Source organism: Marmota monax, unplaced genomic scaffold (assembly GCF_021218885.2).
Source record: "Marmota monax isolate L192 unplaced genomic scaffold, Marmota_monax_Labrador192_F-V1.1 WCK01_AAM20220418_F8-fsc00074, whole genome shotgun sequence".
NCBI lineage: Eukaryota > Metazoa > Chordata > Mammalia > Rodentia > Sciuridae > Marmota > Marmota monax.
Genome location: NW_026694232.1, coordinates 9,451,998 through 9,467,045, shown reverse-complemented (window position 1 = coordinate 9,467,045; position 15,048 = coordinate 9,451,998). Strand labels below are relative to the sequence as shown.

Here is a 15,048-nt window from a genome sequence, read left to right as displayed (position 1 = left end):
CCTGAGTCATTGGGATTACAGGTGCACACTACCATGGCCAGCTAAGATCTTATTTTCTAATATCATTCTCCAGTAAGAAAAACAAAACAGGGTGCTTTGGAGAAATGGCTGCTTCTAGGACTGGGGTAGGAAGTATTTAAGGAGATCCTGGAGCATCTTATAGCGCTAGAAAGTAAGGAGTACTCCAAAACAAAACAACACACCACAACAAGGGACATGGAGCCAATTGGAAGAGCACTCAGTGGCCAGTGCTGGAACATTTGAGCAACAGAATTACAAAGTAGTACAAGATTACAATCCAAAGTATGAGAGAGGTATCCGTTAATCTATACTGATATAAATACATGATGGAATAAATAAACAGGAAAGAGGAAATTTATCTCCCATGCAGAAGAAATTCAGATTGCTTGTGTAGATACTTTCCTTAAGGAATATCCTCCAAACCCTCGTATTTTGACGAGATCGGGCGCGTTCAGGGTGGTATGGCCGTAGTAACCCTCGTGTTTTGAAAGCATTGTTCCTAGTGAAGCCCTAATTAAGAGGTGGGGCTTTAGGAAGTGATTGGATCATGAGGGCTCTGATTTCATCGATGGATTAATCCATTGTTGGATTCATGCTTGAATGGACTGTTAGGAGGTGGTAGAAACTGTTGGGAGGTGAAAACTGTTGGAGGAAGTGGGTCACTGGGGGTGATATATCTTGTCCCTGGCCCCATCCTGCTTTCCAGTCACCATGAGGTAAATAGCTCAGCTTTGCCATGTGCTCCCAGCCATGATGTTCTGCGTCATCACAAGCCATGGGGCCACATGGCTATGCACTGAAACTCCTGAAACCATGAGTCAAAATTAATCATTATTACTCCACGTAGACTTTATCAAGTTTTTCAAGTTTTTCGTCACAGTGATAGAAAGCTAACTATGATAAGGAGGAAGTATAACTCCTCTACTCCTTAAGTAAAGGCTGCACATAGCAACTTATTTCCAAGGAGTATAGAGAGGTGAAATTAATAAAGTAACTCTATTAAGAGTGGAGAAGCCTAACAATTACTACCTTACCCAGGTGATCAAAGTCAACACATCAGTGACAAGTCATATAGATAGTATGTATCTTGACATGATGCGATGGAAATGACAATTTACCTCTGTGGTTTTCTTCTCCAAATCCCATAACCCCAGTCTAATCATGAGAAAAATACTAGGTAATTCCAGTTGAGGAACATTCTACAAAATCTAACCAACAGCCCTAAAAATAGTAAAGGTCATTGAAAACAAGGAAAATCTGAGAAATTGTGATAGCCAAAAGGAGCCTAAGACAATATGAAAAATAAATTGTATTTTAATATAAATGTTTACACTAAAGAAATAAAAAATAAAGCATCAACTTTATTGAATAGTAATATATTAAAATTGGTTCATTAATTACAAAAAATATAGCATATACAATGTAAGATATTAATAAGAGGAAAACTGATGAGGGATATATGGGAATTCTCTGTACTGCTTTGCACTTTTGCCATAGATCTCCTTTAAAAAAGAAAAATTGACCAGACAGTTGTGCACACCTGTGGTCCCAGCAACTCATGAGACTGAAGCAGGAGGATCACTGGAGGATCACCTGAGCCCAGGAGTTCAAGGCCAGTCTAGGCAACATAGGGAGTCCCCAGTCTCAAAAACAAAATAATAATAGAATTTTTTTTTAATGACACTCTATGACTAAAGTTGAATCTGTTACTCTGAAGACATGGTGACTGTTAACCTCCTCAGAAATTAAGCTGTTGTTCTTTTAGTAGCAGCCATATCACTGCGGGAGGCTCTTACAGTGCTTTCTCTTTAAGTACCACTGTCCTCCCCTCTTAGTACTGCTGCTCGGATTTTGCAACCTTATTCACTTTCACCACCTAATCCACAGAGGGAAAACAATCTCAGTTGCAAACAGCAAATTTTGATCCTTTAATTTTCACTGGGTGCCTGGTTGGAGCCAAGTAAACTGTGCTGTCTTCTGGGAAGATAACAATGGAAGTCGTGACCCTTGTGATGAAGGTGCTAACTGTTTAGTGGGGGACAAATGTCTTCCCAATCCATGCTACTCAGTCTGAAAGTATGTAAGATGAAGGAGACAGGGGAACACCCAGGGGAGGCAATGTCACTTCGACCTGGGGAGGCCAGGGTATTCCACAGAGGAGAAGATGCCTAAATCAAGGCTTAAAGATTTAGTAGGAATTTTTCAGGGAAACAAAGAAGAGGCAGGAACCTCAGCAAAAGGAACAGAGGTGCAAAGGCAGCCAGGCTGGAGCCAGAGCACTGGGGGAACTTCCACATCTGGGGAATGTGGAGATGGATCAGGGGTGAATGGTCCAGGCAGGAGGTGAGGCTGGAGGGAAATCAGGTGGAGTCATGATGAGCCTCCTGCTCCAGGGCAAGGAGTCAGGACTTTCTCCTGATGCACAGTGTAGCCCATGAAATGTTTTTGAATGGGGAAGTGATGTGATGTTGACTTTAGCCATTTCCCTTGGCACCAGTCTGGGGAGGGTCTGTCCATAGATCATGTGGGGAGTAGGAAGTACCACCAGCCGCTAGGGTGCCTAAGACAAGATGGCCTTGCAACAGGCTGGTGTCAGACAGTGACTCCCACACAGCAGTTCATTTTGGACCAAACATGTCCAATGTTTGGTCCAAAATGAAAATTGCTGCTGCTCTCGCCAACCTCAGTGCCTTTTGTAAATCATTTTTAATTTTCCTGAATTAACTTTTTGAGACTACACAATAATATTAAGTAGGTATCACTTTTCATATGTAAAATTTCCAAATTGAACTGTGTAAAAAATGTTTATTTCATTGATACACATGTTAGTTGGGAATATTGGAATTAATATTTAGGTCTTAAATTCAGGTTTGTTACATAGGGGGTTTTCATTTGTTGTTGCATGGACAAGCTCTGGATACAAAACAGAAACAGCACAGTCTAAATATTGGCATTTTAAATTTTTTTTAAGTTGTCAATGGACTGCAGCAGTCTGGCTGGGCACAAAATCACGAGCCACCACACAGCTTGTAGATTCAAACAGCAACTCTTTATTCCCGAACTCACACCAGCCGTCTACAATCACGTTCTGGGGAAATCCACGTTCTCTGCCCAAATCCACCCCCACTGGGCTTCTGTCTCCCAAAAAATACTGTCTGAATCCCGTGAGAACTCAAGGGGAACTCAGGCAGCAGGATACGCCCTATTCCCAGCAGGAATAACCTTAAACCTGGAACCACCCTAAACCCGGATAGTCCTAAACTGGGAACACCCTAAACCCGGATTATCCTAAACCGGGAACACCCTAAACCCGGATCCGCCCTGGTCCTTGAGCAAGGTCACCTTAGATGCAATGTCACTGCAAAATGTCCTGTTTCCACGAGTCCTTCCACTAAGCAACATGGGGTACGCTGGCAAGGAAATTGTCATACCTACTTGGCTAATGGCTCCCAGCAATGGACCTTTATTTTATTCATTTATATGTGGTGTTGAGAATCAAACTCAGTGTCTCACACATGCTAGGCAAGTGTCCTACCATTGAGCTACAACCCCAGCCTTAAACGGTGGCATTTTTAAAAGATCTGTGTTCTGAAAAAAAATCAACACATGGATGTTACACTCACAGTGATGATCTATTTTCTCTAAAGTCTTAGTTTATTATTCTATTTATTGTAAATATGCAAATTGAAATTAAAATAGTTTTTGCTTTAAAAAATAAGAAAATGGGGAATTGACATCAAATACACAGTTTACAAAGACAATTTCAGTTGCAGTATGGGGATGGATTTGCAAGTGAAAAGAGGAAAGAGGACAGGGGAAAGTGCAGTTGCCCAAACTTCCCTCTTACCTGAGTATTCTGACAGTTAAACCATTTCCAGAGTTTACACTGAGGTCTTGATGATGAGATGTTTTCAAAGGTTCCCCCCAACACACACATACTCTGATGCTGGGCTTCATACATGCTGGGCAAATGCTCTACCACTGAGCTACATCCCCAGCCTCTCACTGGAGTGTTAAGGAAGAAATGCAAGAGAACAAAGGTGACCCAAGTCCTGTCCAATCCAAGTGTTGAGTCATTGGGCTCTGGCTTGTGGGGGTGACCTCATGCCTTATATCCACCTACATCACTCATTTGACAATTGTTCAGTCAGTCTTATTTCCTGATCTTTGTGTAGCAGTTACACCCATGTCTCAATTTCTTCAAGATCATCAATGGCAGGATGGTAGTTGCTGATCACCAAGTTTTATTACCATCCCTGAAATTTGGTTTGGGAGGAGAGTTAGACTTAGTTATATTATTATAACTTCTAGTCTATTGTACAAGTGAGCTTTTGGACACCAGAGAGTATATTCTCCAAAGAGACCCTTTGAACACAAGACCCTGAGCTTAGTCTAGACTAGGTGTTAGCAAACTGCAGCCTTGTGTGCCAAAGCTTGCCACCTGTTTTTGTAATTAAAGTTTCATTGGAACACAAACTGCTCACTTACATATTATTATGGCTGCTTTTATACTATAACAGCAGAGCTCAGTAATTGCAACAGAGACACCATGGTGTGCAAAGCCTAAGATATTTAATATTTGGTCCCTGACAAAATAAGTTTAATGAGCCTTGATCTAGACCATGCTGCTCAATAGAAATGTAATGCAAACTACAAATGTAATTTTATATTTTTCTAATATCCACATTTGCAAAAGCAAAAAGTAACGGGCGAAATCAATTTGAATCATGTTTTATTTAACCAATATCCAAAATATTGCTTCAATGTACAATCAGTATTAAAAATGATTAATTTTTCTTATTTTATTTTTGTGATGCTGCAAACTAAACCCAGGGACTTGTACATACCAGGCAAGTGTTCCAGCAGCCCTACATTCTTTTTTCAAACTGAGTCTTCAAAATACAGTGTGTATTTCACACTTATAGTACTATATCTCAAATCCGACTGGCTGCATTTCAGGTGCTCAACAGCCACATATGACTAGTGATTACTGTGTTAAAGAGCACAGCTCTGAACTCTGAGACCCTCCAAAGAGTGATACCAGCCCCATATCTTGGTCCTGAGGGCAGCATTGATAGGGTCTTTAGCTGCAGGGAACATTTGTGCAGCCAGCTCTCCTGGGCCTTGGAAACCTGATTGCTCCAAGTCCTGCCTCAGGGCTCTTTGCTCTCTCAGAAAATAAATGTACTTTCCAGTTATAAACTGCATCAACCTCCCAGGGGCTATGCTAAGCCTACACTTTCAGAATGAGTCATCCTTAGAGCCACTTGTGTGATTTGTGGTGGTTCAGCTCTCTCGTTCAGAGTCCTTCCTTTAGTGGTTCAGATCATACAGGACATGGAAGTCAGAGTAGGTGTGACCCCACTTCCCCTAATCCACCAGAGCTAGAGGGACATCCTACTGGAGGCGAGGCTGGAGGAACGTTTTGTATGCAGGCAGACCTTGGCGGAACTTGCAGGCTTGTTCCTTATTTTCCCCAGCCTTTGTTATAGAGCGTATTGTCAGGGAATGTCTGTGAGCTCTTTCTCCTGGTGTTTCTTCCGTGTATTGTTTTCCTACTTAGAAAGAAGGGGTCATGCAGAACAAAAGCTAAATGTGTATCCTTTTTATTACAGGTGCTTCGTGGTTTCCTTGATCCTGCCTCAGAATGTAGCCACTGTTTCCCCTAGGAGTACTATTTTCTTTCTCCATCAGGATCTTTATTCAGGATATCTTTCCAATTTCAATATCCTCCTGTTTTGTGCATTGACCTAATGTCCTTTATCTGTGGCCTTGTGACATCCTTTTCTATCATTAATGGACATGACTTATCCACTCAACATATGTTTACTGAGCACTCTCCTATGCCCTGCAGAGTTCTGAGCCCTGGAGAGACAGTAGTGAAGAGGACCCAAAAGTTTCAAAGATCTCAAGTGGGAGACACAGACTCTTTAGAAGCACAATTCTAGAGCTCAGCAAGACACACAATGACTTGGGAGGGAGGAAGGAAGGGAAAAGGGAAGGAAAGGAAGAAAGAAAATGCTTCATGTTCTCAGACCAGGTACAGAGAGACCTACTTATGGTTTGCTTTTGTTCCTCTAGGCCAAAGCCCAGAAAGTCCTGCAGAAGCTGAGTGATGTGCAGGAAATATTTCACAAGAGGCAAGTGAGTCTGATGAAATTGGCAGCCAAACAGACTCGCCCAGTGCAACCTGTGGCCCCCCATCCTGAGTCCTCCCCAAAGTGGGTGTCACCAAAAACCAACCAGCCCTCCGCCTTGGGTAGGTTATTTGGGAGAAGGAAGTTTTGTGGCTTTTGTGTTTCATCAGTGAACTTGAGGATTGAGATTGTGGTTTCCTAAGATGTATTGAGGTCATTGTTTCATCAAATGACAGTCATGACATGGTGCAGACCCTGAAGACTTTTGTAAGCACTTAGATGACACTGAGTGCAACATACAAGGAGAAGCTCACAGTCTAGAAAAGGAATAATACAGATGCACAAATGACACTAGCATGTAGCAGACTCTGTTAAAAGCCTTTAAAAGTCCACAGTTAATTAGTAATGGAGTGGTAAGATTGGCTCTTGGAAAAGATAAAAAACAAAAATAGGTAAGTCATTGCACCAATCCCATAGAATTTTATTACGATAACTTATTAGTAAGACTTAAGATCAGGTGATGTAAATATTTTTCAATATTCTTTTGGTTATTTTAGGTTCTGCTCATTTCCATATAAATTTCAGAATGCTGTTTCAAATTCTGCTGGGCTTGTGAATAGGATCATACAGATACATGGACCAGTTTGAGGAGAACTATCATCTTAAAACTATTGAGTCTTTCCATTTCTGAGTGTTATAAGTCTTCATTTATTTTAGTCATCTTTAATTTCTCTTAACAGTATAGTAGTTAAGAGAGTAAAAGTCTTGGACATTTCATGTTTATTTTTAGCCTGTAGACAATGAAGTTTATCATATATAACTAAGAATAAGAATATATTTCGTTTTTATCTTTATCCCTTTTTCCCTTTCTCTCAGTGGAATGGCTGGGACCCCCCCCCAATGTTTTATAGAAGTGACAGCAGGGATTCTTGTCTTTTCTCAATATTAGGGGAAAGAGTTCATGGTTCACCTTTAACGATCATGTGAGCAAACTTTTCCATAGATGCCTTTTATCAAATGGAGGAATTTCCCTTTGATTTCTAGTTTTCTGTGAGTTTTTTCTCACAAATAAGTACTGAATTTTTCAGATACTCTTCATGGTGAATACAAATACATTGAGATTATCATGTGGCTTCTCTCCATGTGATTCCCTTTTATGACAGTGGATTACAAGGATTTATTTTCAAATGTTAAAGCAACTGTACATTGCTGGGATAAACTGCTTGTGGACGTGATGTATGTCATTTTTCACATCATGCATTGTAAAACTTTGATATTAAGCACATACATATTCATAATTTTCATATCTTCCAGACCTACTAGCCCTTTTGTAATTGTGAAATATCTGTTTTCCCCTCCTTCTGTTTAGTAATATTCTTCAAGTCTATTTTGTCTAATATTAATGTAGTAATCATTTCATCTTTCCTACACTTAATGTTTGCATGGTGCATCTTTTTCTATTCTTTCTTTATAGTTATAGTTAGGAACATACAGTTATGCCTTTCTTTAAATACATTTTTTTCACATCTGCCTTTTAATGCATTGTGTGTGTGTGTGTGTGTGTGTGTGTGTGTGATGCTGGGGATTGAACTCAGGGCCTTGTATATTCGAGGTAAGCACACTACCAACTGAGCTATGTTCCCAGCCCCTACATCTACCTTTTAAGTGGCATGTTTAGTCCAACTACATACAAAGTAAGTATTGAAATAGTTGGATTCAGAATAGCTATTTGGTTTTCTGTTGTCTAGTGGTCTTATGTATTCTTGTTCCTGTTTTCCTCCTTTTCTGCCTTCTTCTGTCTTACCAAATATTTTTTTAATATTCGGTTTTAATTCCTCTATTAATTTTTTAGCCTACTTTTCTGCATAGTTTTACCCTAGATATTTCTGTAGGAATTATCATATGCATCTTTAATTTAGCATAGTTCCACATGTCCCCACTGATCATCCTCTGTTCTATTCTTATTATAAATAATATTACATCTATATATGTTAATCTTCCATTGTGGTATATTTATATATATATATGAATGTGTGTGTGTGTGTGTGAGTGTGTGGTTGCCACAGTCTGGCTGGGCACAAATGCCGCAGTCTGGCTGGGCACACAATCACGAGCCACCACACAGCTTGTAGATTCAAACAGCAACTCTTTATTCCCGAACTCACACCAGCCGTCTACAATCACGTTCTGGGGAAATCCACGTTCTCTGCCCAAATCCACCTCCACTGGGCTTCTATCTCCAAAATATACTGTCTGAATCCCGTGAGAACTCAAGGGGAACTCAGGCAGCAGGATACGCCCTATTCCCAGCAGGAATAATCTTAAACCTGGAACCTAAACTGGGAACGCCCTAAACACGACTATCTTAAAACCGGGAACACCCTAATCTGCCTTGGTCCTTGAGCAAGGTCACGTACATTCAATGTCACTGCAACATGGGGTACGCTGGCAAGGAAATTGTCATACCTACTTGGCTAATGGCTCCCAGCATCTCCCCCCTTCTGATTAATTAAACAACAAGCAATGTGGCTTAAGGACCGTGCCTGGTAGGTTGTCCAATTCAACATATGGTTCTTACCCGTCATCGGAAAACTGACCTTTAGGCGTCAGCCTCCTGTCTTAGGTTGATACCACTGCAATTGAATCATACCCGTCACTGACTACCGGTCCAGCATACAGCCATACTTGTGGATAGGTCTATGCACCAGTGGGGGGGTGAGGTTCTTTGCCTCACCTCTGTTGGCCCCCAAATTTGGCCTTGGTGCCAGTGGGGGAGTGAGGTTAATGTGGCTTATGGACCGTGCCTGGTAGGTTGTCCAATTCAACATATGGTTCTTACCCATCATCGGAAAACTGACCTTTAGGCGTCAGCCTCCTGTCTTAGGTTGATACCACTGCAATTGGATCATACCCGTCACTGACTACCGGTCCAGCATAAGCCATTGGCCCCCAAATTTTAGACCATCACTAGCAGAAGGGAGGAGGATACAGAAATGCCATGACACCAAGCCAATTGACGGCTCCTTGGGAAAAATTGCATCACTGGTGACACCATCAGCAAAGATATGTCAGCACTACCACAATTAACATGGGGTGCGCTGGCAAGGAAATAAAAATTGCATCACTAGTGACACCATCAGCAAAGATATGCCAGCATTACCACAATTCGCTGCACCAAACGATAGTTACATAGTCCAGGCAAGTTCTGCAAGCAGTTCAAAGCAGAGGAATCTATCAATATGTCCATTTCCTCCCAAAATCCGTTTCCTCCCAAAGTAAGTTGACTCTTTGATTGAGCATTACTTGTTGAGTTCTTCACCGGCACTGGGATGGAGATAGGAATTCTGGCAATGATGCTAAAGAGACATTATCCTGAAAAGAATTATTAAATATAATGAAAAGGAAAGGTGAAAGTAAACAAACAGATCTGTTAACCTACTTTAGAAACAATCCTTAACAGCTTTTTACCTAATTTAAATTAGTAAACAAACAGATCTGTTAACCACCTTTAAAAACAATCCTTAACAGCTGTTTACCTAATTTAAATTAAACCATTTAAATCACGTGAATAAAAAAAATAATAATTCGGATCCATTTTTTCATGAGCGCTCCTCATATAAGAAATATGGACATACGCACATACAGACATACAACACAAAAGACAAGAGTGTACACAAACGTACAACACATAAGAAAATAGTAAAGGCCTTGTAGCTTTACCTAGGTGAAATCTCCATTGCAATGTTTAAAAACTCCACAGTCAAAAAATAAAACTGATCAGAAAAACATTAACCTAGGTTTGTATGAGCTCAAAAAATAAAAATAGAACCTTATGATGTGGAAAAATGCAATAATAAAATAGCTATTGAAAAAAGCATCCTGGTTAATCACTGTCGCAGATGTAAGAATGGCCAAGCTGGAGTTCTGGATATCAGCTGTTATGGATTTGAGTCAAATCATCTTCTTTTCGATCTGTAGAAACTGTTTTAGTTAATCTCTCTGGAATCCAAATGGGCTGCTGTTCTCCCTGTGGAAAAACACAAACAGACCCCCGACTCCAGACAATCACTGGGTCAGGACCTTTCCATTGTCCTGTTAGAATATCTTTCCAAAGTACTTTAGGCTTATGTACATTTTTTGGATACATATGCCTTTCCGCAGCACTAAGTCCTGATGAATCCAAATTTAAAAAGTTTAGAGTAAAAAGCGTTATTTTAAGTTTATCTTTGGGGGATATATACCCCCTTCCAATTCCCTCTTTTTGCTTTAATAAGTATATGTCTGTATCTAATAGTTGTCTTAGCTTTTTGCATTTTCTATCTGTGTAATACCTTACTTGACATTTTCAACCATTTTCTATCTTATTTCTATCTTCTAGTTTTTTTCCCTAAGGTTTGTATTTTTACCCTTAGTTGCTTATTTTCCTCCTAGTTTTTTTTTTCCTATTTTGTGGGTATAAAATTCTTGTCTTCCTACATTTTTTTATCTTTCTACATCTTCTTTATCTTTATTCTTTTTAACTTTCTATACTTCTGTCTTTAAAGTTTTTCACTTTAAATTTTTAATCTTCTTTATCTAAATATCTTTTATCCTATTATCTTCCCATTTTTTTAAAGTAATGCCTTTAAGATTAAGCTTCTTTCCTCCATCATGAAGGCATTTTAACCATCTTCAATTTAACCTTTTAAAGCCTTTTAATTATCATCTATACTGTACTTTTAAATGTACTTTTTCACCACCTACAGCTTCACTCTTTTAAACGAGGCTTAGATTTTGTTTAAATCGCTTCAATGTTAGTTTACATGGCTGCCTTTCAACCAAAGGCTTTTTTTTTAACTCCATTGAGAAGCTTTGTCTCAATCTGCCATGTACAAATATCTTTTTCTTCTTTCTTCCTTTCTCAAGCTTTTAAAGTAAGTCTAGTTTCCTCAAAATCTTTTTAAATGGCATTTTACAACTTTTTACTTTACCACACAGAGATTATCTCATCTAGAAACATTTCTTTTTCCTTTAACCTTTTATATTAAAATATATTCCCACATCTTGAATCTTTTTATATCTCTTTTTTAACTGTTAACCCTTTTTATAAATTTACATTCTGAAACAACTCTTATAAAATTTCTGATTTAGACAAATTACTCCACTTTAATAAGATGAAAGACTTTCATGTTTTTTATGATACTATAATACTATAATTGAAACCCAACTGAAACTTCTTATACTCTTTGTATATAAATTACACATGATAGAATCTTAACTCTTAGTAACCTTGTTTTAGCAAAGACACAGACCAAAGCAATATTAAACCTTTTTTCCATTCACCAATTTATGAAAACACACATGCTTAAATATATTACCTTATGTAACTTAATAAGTAAAGAGTGGTTGATGTTTCAACATTTTAGCTTTGTAAATTAATCAGAACTTTGTAGAAACCAAGATCTTAGACAAGTGTAGCAAACAGAACTAGCCATCTCTTTCTTGTTGAAGAAAAATCCTTCTACAGGATACCATGGTGGTCCCATTGATATACTTAATAACTCGTCTTTAAAAAGCCATGGGCTACATTTTTGTATTGTATCAACATATGCCCTAATTGTTCTTGGTCTCACTGGGGTGCCTCCTTCCTCTAACAATTTCTCTTGCTCGGAGGTGAACAACTTCAAACCTTGAGTCAACCATTTTCCCCAGTTTGCCTGAGAAAGTTCTAGGAACAGGCAACTTGAAATAAAAACAAAATAAGTCAAAACAAGAACACATTGTTTTTTGAATTGGTCACCCATTCTTTCGCTCTTCTTCAGGGGTGAGAAATTTCACTTACCTTTAAGCTTCAGAAGTTCCCCGCACGGGCCGCCAAATGCCACAGTCTGGCTGGGCACAAATGCCGCAGTCTGGCTGGGCACACAATCACGAGCCACCACACAGCTTGTAGATTCAAACAGCAACTCTTTATTCCCGAACTCACACCAGCCGTCTACAATCACATTCTGGGGAAATCCACGTTCTCTGCCCAAATCCACCTCCACTGGGCTTCTATCTCCAAAATATACTGTCTGAATCCCGTGAGAACTCAAGGGGAACTCAGGCAGCAGGATACGCCCTATTCCCAGCAGGAATAATCTTAAACCTGGAACCTAAACTGGGAACGCCCTAAACACGACTATCTTAAAACCGGGAACACCCTAATCTGCCTTGGTCCTTGAGCAAGGTCACGTACATTCAATGTCACTGCAACATGGGGTACGCTGGCAAGGAAATTGTCATACCTACTTGGCTAATGGCTCCCAGCATGTGGTGCTGGGATTTAGCCCAGAGCTACGCACATGCTACGTATGTGCTCTATCATAGCACCTAAATAAATAAATGTTTACTTATTTAGCTGCTAAGGATTGAACCCAGGGCCCAACACATGCTAAGTACATGTTCTGACATTGAGCCACACACCTCCCAGCCCTGGTGTTATAAAGTTTAGAAAATTACATAAGAAAAAGAGAAAAAGTTCCAGGTTAAACAAATATTCATGTCTGCACAGGTTGCCCTTGACCTCGGGCAGGCAACCAGCTCATTTTGCAGAATAATCCTACACTTTTGTTTTTGGCAAGTAACCACTATATGTGGACTCCAGTGGTTAACTAATGGGATTTTCAAACACATTTGTCTGATTCCTTAGTAACTGAGTTTGTGCCAAGATAAACAGTGGTATTCCATAACATAAAGGAGGTGAGTGGAAGAGCTTAGAGGTGAGAGCTACCATCTCAGCCGAGTGCCTTTGGTGCAACACTGAACCTCTGAAGTTCATAAGGAATGTGAAAAAAAAAATTTAATGCTGTGGCTATAATAATAGCTAAAATGTATTGAGTCCTAACTCTGATCTGTATACTTTACATCTACTAACTCATTAAAGCCTCATAACAACCCTATGTTGTAGGCTTTCTTATGACCTCCCCCCTTTTACAGATGAAGAAGTTAAGGTTCAGAGATTTCTCTGATCATAATATAATATTAGTGGCATTAGATGGATACATGTTGGTATAGGACCTAGAAATATTCAAGTTCTGCCTCTGGTTAATCCATGTATTCTGTAACTCCAAGATAGTGACAGTGACAAGAACTCTAAGTACTATTCACTTATTAGCCTTGTGGCCATCATTCCCAACACTGGATCAAGCTGATAAAGCAGATTAGAAAGCCTGCCCAGGGCTTCTCTTCCACAAGTGCCAGTCTTACTACCAATGAACATGGAGCATGAAGAAAGTATACCTCCAGGTGCTTGAGAGCCTTGTGGGAAGGAGAGAAGGCAGATAAAGTGACTGAAAGAGGAAAGAAAGAGCAAGACAGCCCCATTCCTTCCTGACTCAATTAATTGATTCTATCATACAAGCATGGATCCATTGGTTCTGAAATTCAACCACTACATCATCAGATCAGCAGCAACTTCCTCTGGTTAAGTCAGGCATGGACATCCCATTACAGTCATAGTATGAGTGACATCATGTGTGTGTGTGTGTGTGTGTCTGTGTGTGTGTGGAGAGACAAAGAGCATTTTAAAGAAAACTCTAAGGAAATATGCTAAGTGATTGTGTTTAAATAGTAAAATTTTAGTATTTTCCAAATTTTCTCTAAGTACAAGTTAATTATTTTTTAAAATGAAAAGATATTCAATCAAATGTGGTTCCTAGAACTTAGTCTTCTAATTCAAGAACACGTTCAAATGCAGTATTATACAGCATAAGTAAATCATTCTGTAATTTGAAGCATGTTAATAATTCTTTTATGCTTAGCATAAAAGAGTTCATACAATTGTGCTAATCTGGAAAGTCTTCATGAAGCAGGTGGCCTATGAGGTGACCATTAAGAATGGGAATGATAAAATGGAAAAGAATGGATAAAATTCTATTGTTCTTACCACATTGTATTTACCAATACCTTGTAGTTTGCTGTTTCAATGATGTGGGTGTGACTGTTGTTTCTTTAGCTTATGTGTCAAATCCCTGGGATCAAGGACTCTGTTTATATTCTGGTGTTTCTCCTCACTTTTAATTGCATCCACCCAGGAGAACGTCTGTGCAGCAGCTCACGAAGCTTGTCAGTCATCCGCATGGACAGGGCCCATCCAAGTAAGTGAAGTCCTCTGAGATATAGTTTATAAGTGGAGTAACCAAATCAATGATATGTTTTCTCTGTGCTTTAGCTCCTCTTCCAAGAACATCTGAGGAACCTCACACGGAGACAGATTTGAACTCCCTGGAAAAGGAAGATGATGGAATTAAATTCGAAGTCAAGGTAAAATTACTTTTCTTTCACTGGTAGAATGGTAGAAATTTCTAACAGCATAGGATATTGCCAGTGTAATTCCGCCCCCCCAAAAAAAGTCAACAAATTGTGCTCCCCTATGATGTACCTATCATCACCTCCAGAAGATGTGCCCATGAAGGCACACAGCACAAAGTAGTGCTCCAAGAGCTGGCGTTTATAGGATTTTTTTTTTCTTTTCTTCTTTTCCTTTCATCTCAATTGAAGCTAGAAATGAATCCTGTTTGATCCTGTATGTACTTGCTGCTAGACAATGTTTTAAGGGAGAAGTCATGTTAGTTACTCTTGTAATCTGACTTCATATTTAAGATGGGTGGAATGGTGTGTAGTTTGTGTAGAAAAAGAGCATGAATGTTGCACAGGGCTACACACACATGCACACACATACCCACACCTGAATAACTGGAAAACCCTAAATAAGCTCTGTGTCGCACGTCAAGTCCATTCTATATTACACTATAGCATATAAGATGTTAACATTGGAGGAGGTAGGGAAAAAGGTATGTGGGACTGCCCTATATATTTCTTTACAACCTCATGTGACTCTATATAATTATTTCAAAGGGAAAAGAAAAGC

The 15,048-nt window shown here is 39.4% G+C and overlaps 1 protein-coding gene across 2 annotated transcripts in view; it reads left to right on the top strand.

Moving 5' to 3' along the window:
• The window catches only part of Mcf2l2 (MCF.2 cell line derived transforming sequence-like 2), a 245,956-nt gene that overhangs the window by 132,623 nt on the left and 98,285 nt on the right, over positions 1-15,048 (top strand). For both annotated transcript variants that reach the window (XM_046466888.2, XM_058586213.1), the window contains 2 exons: positions 6,103-6,280; positions 14,350-14,441. In XM_046466888.2, the coding sequence (XP_046322844.1) occupies positions 6,103-6,280; positions 14,350-14,441 (270 nt within the window). The remainder of the gene's footprint in view (positions 1-6,102; positions 6,281-14,349; positions 14,442-15,048) is intronic.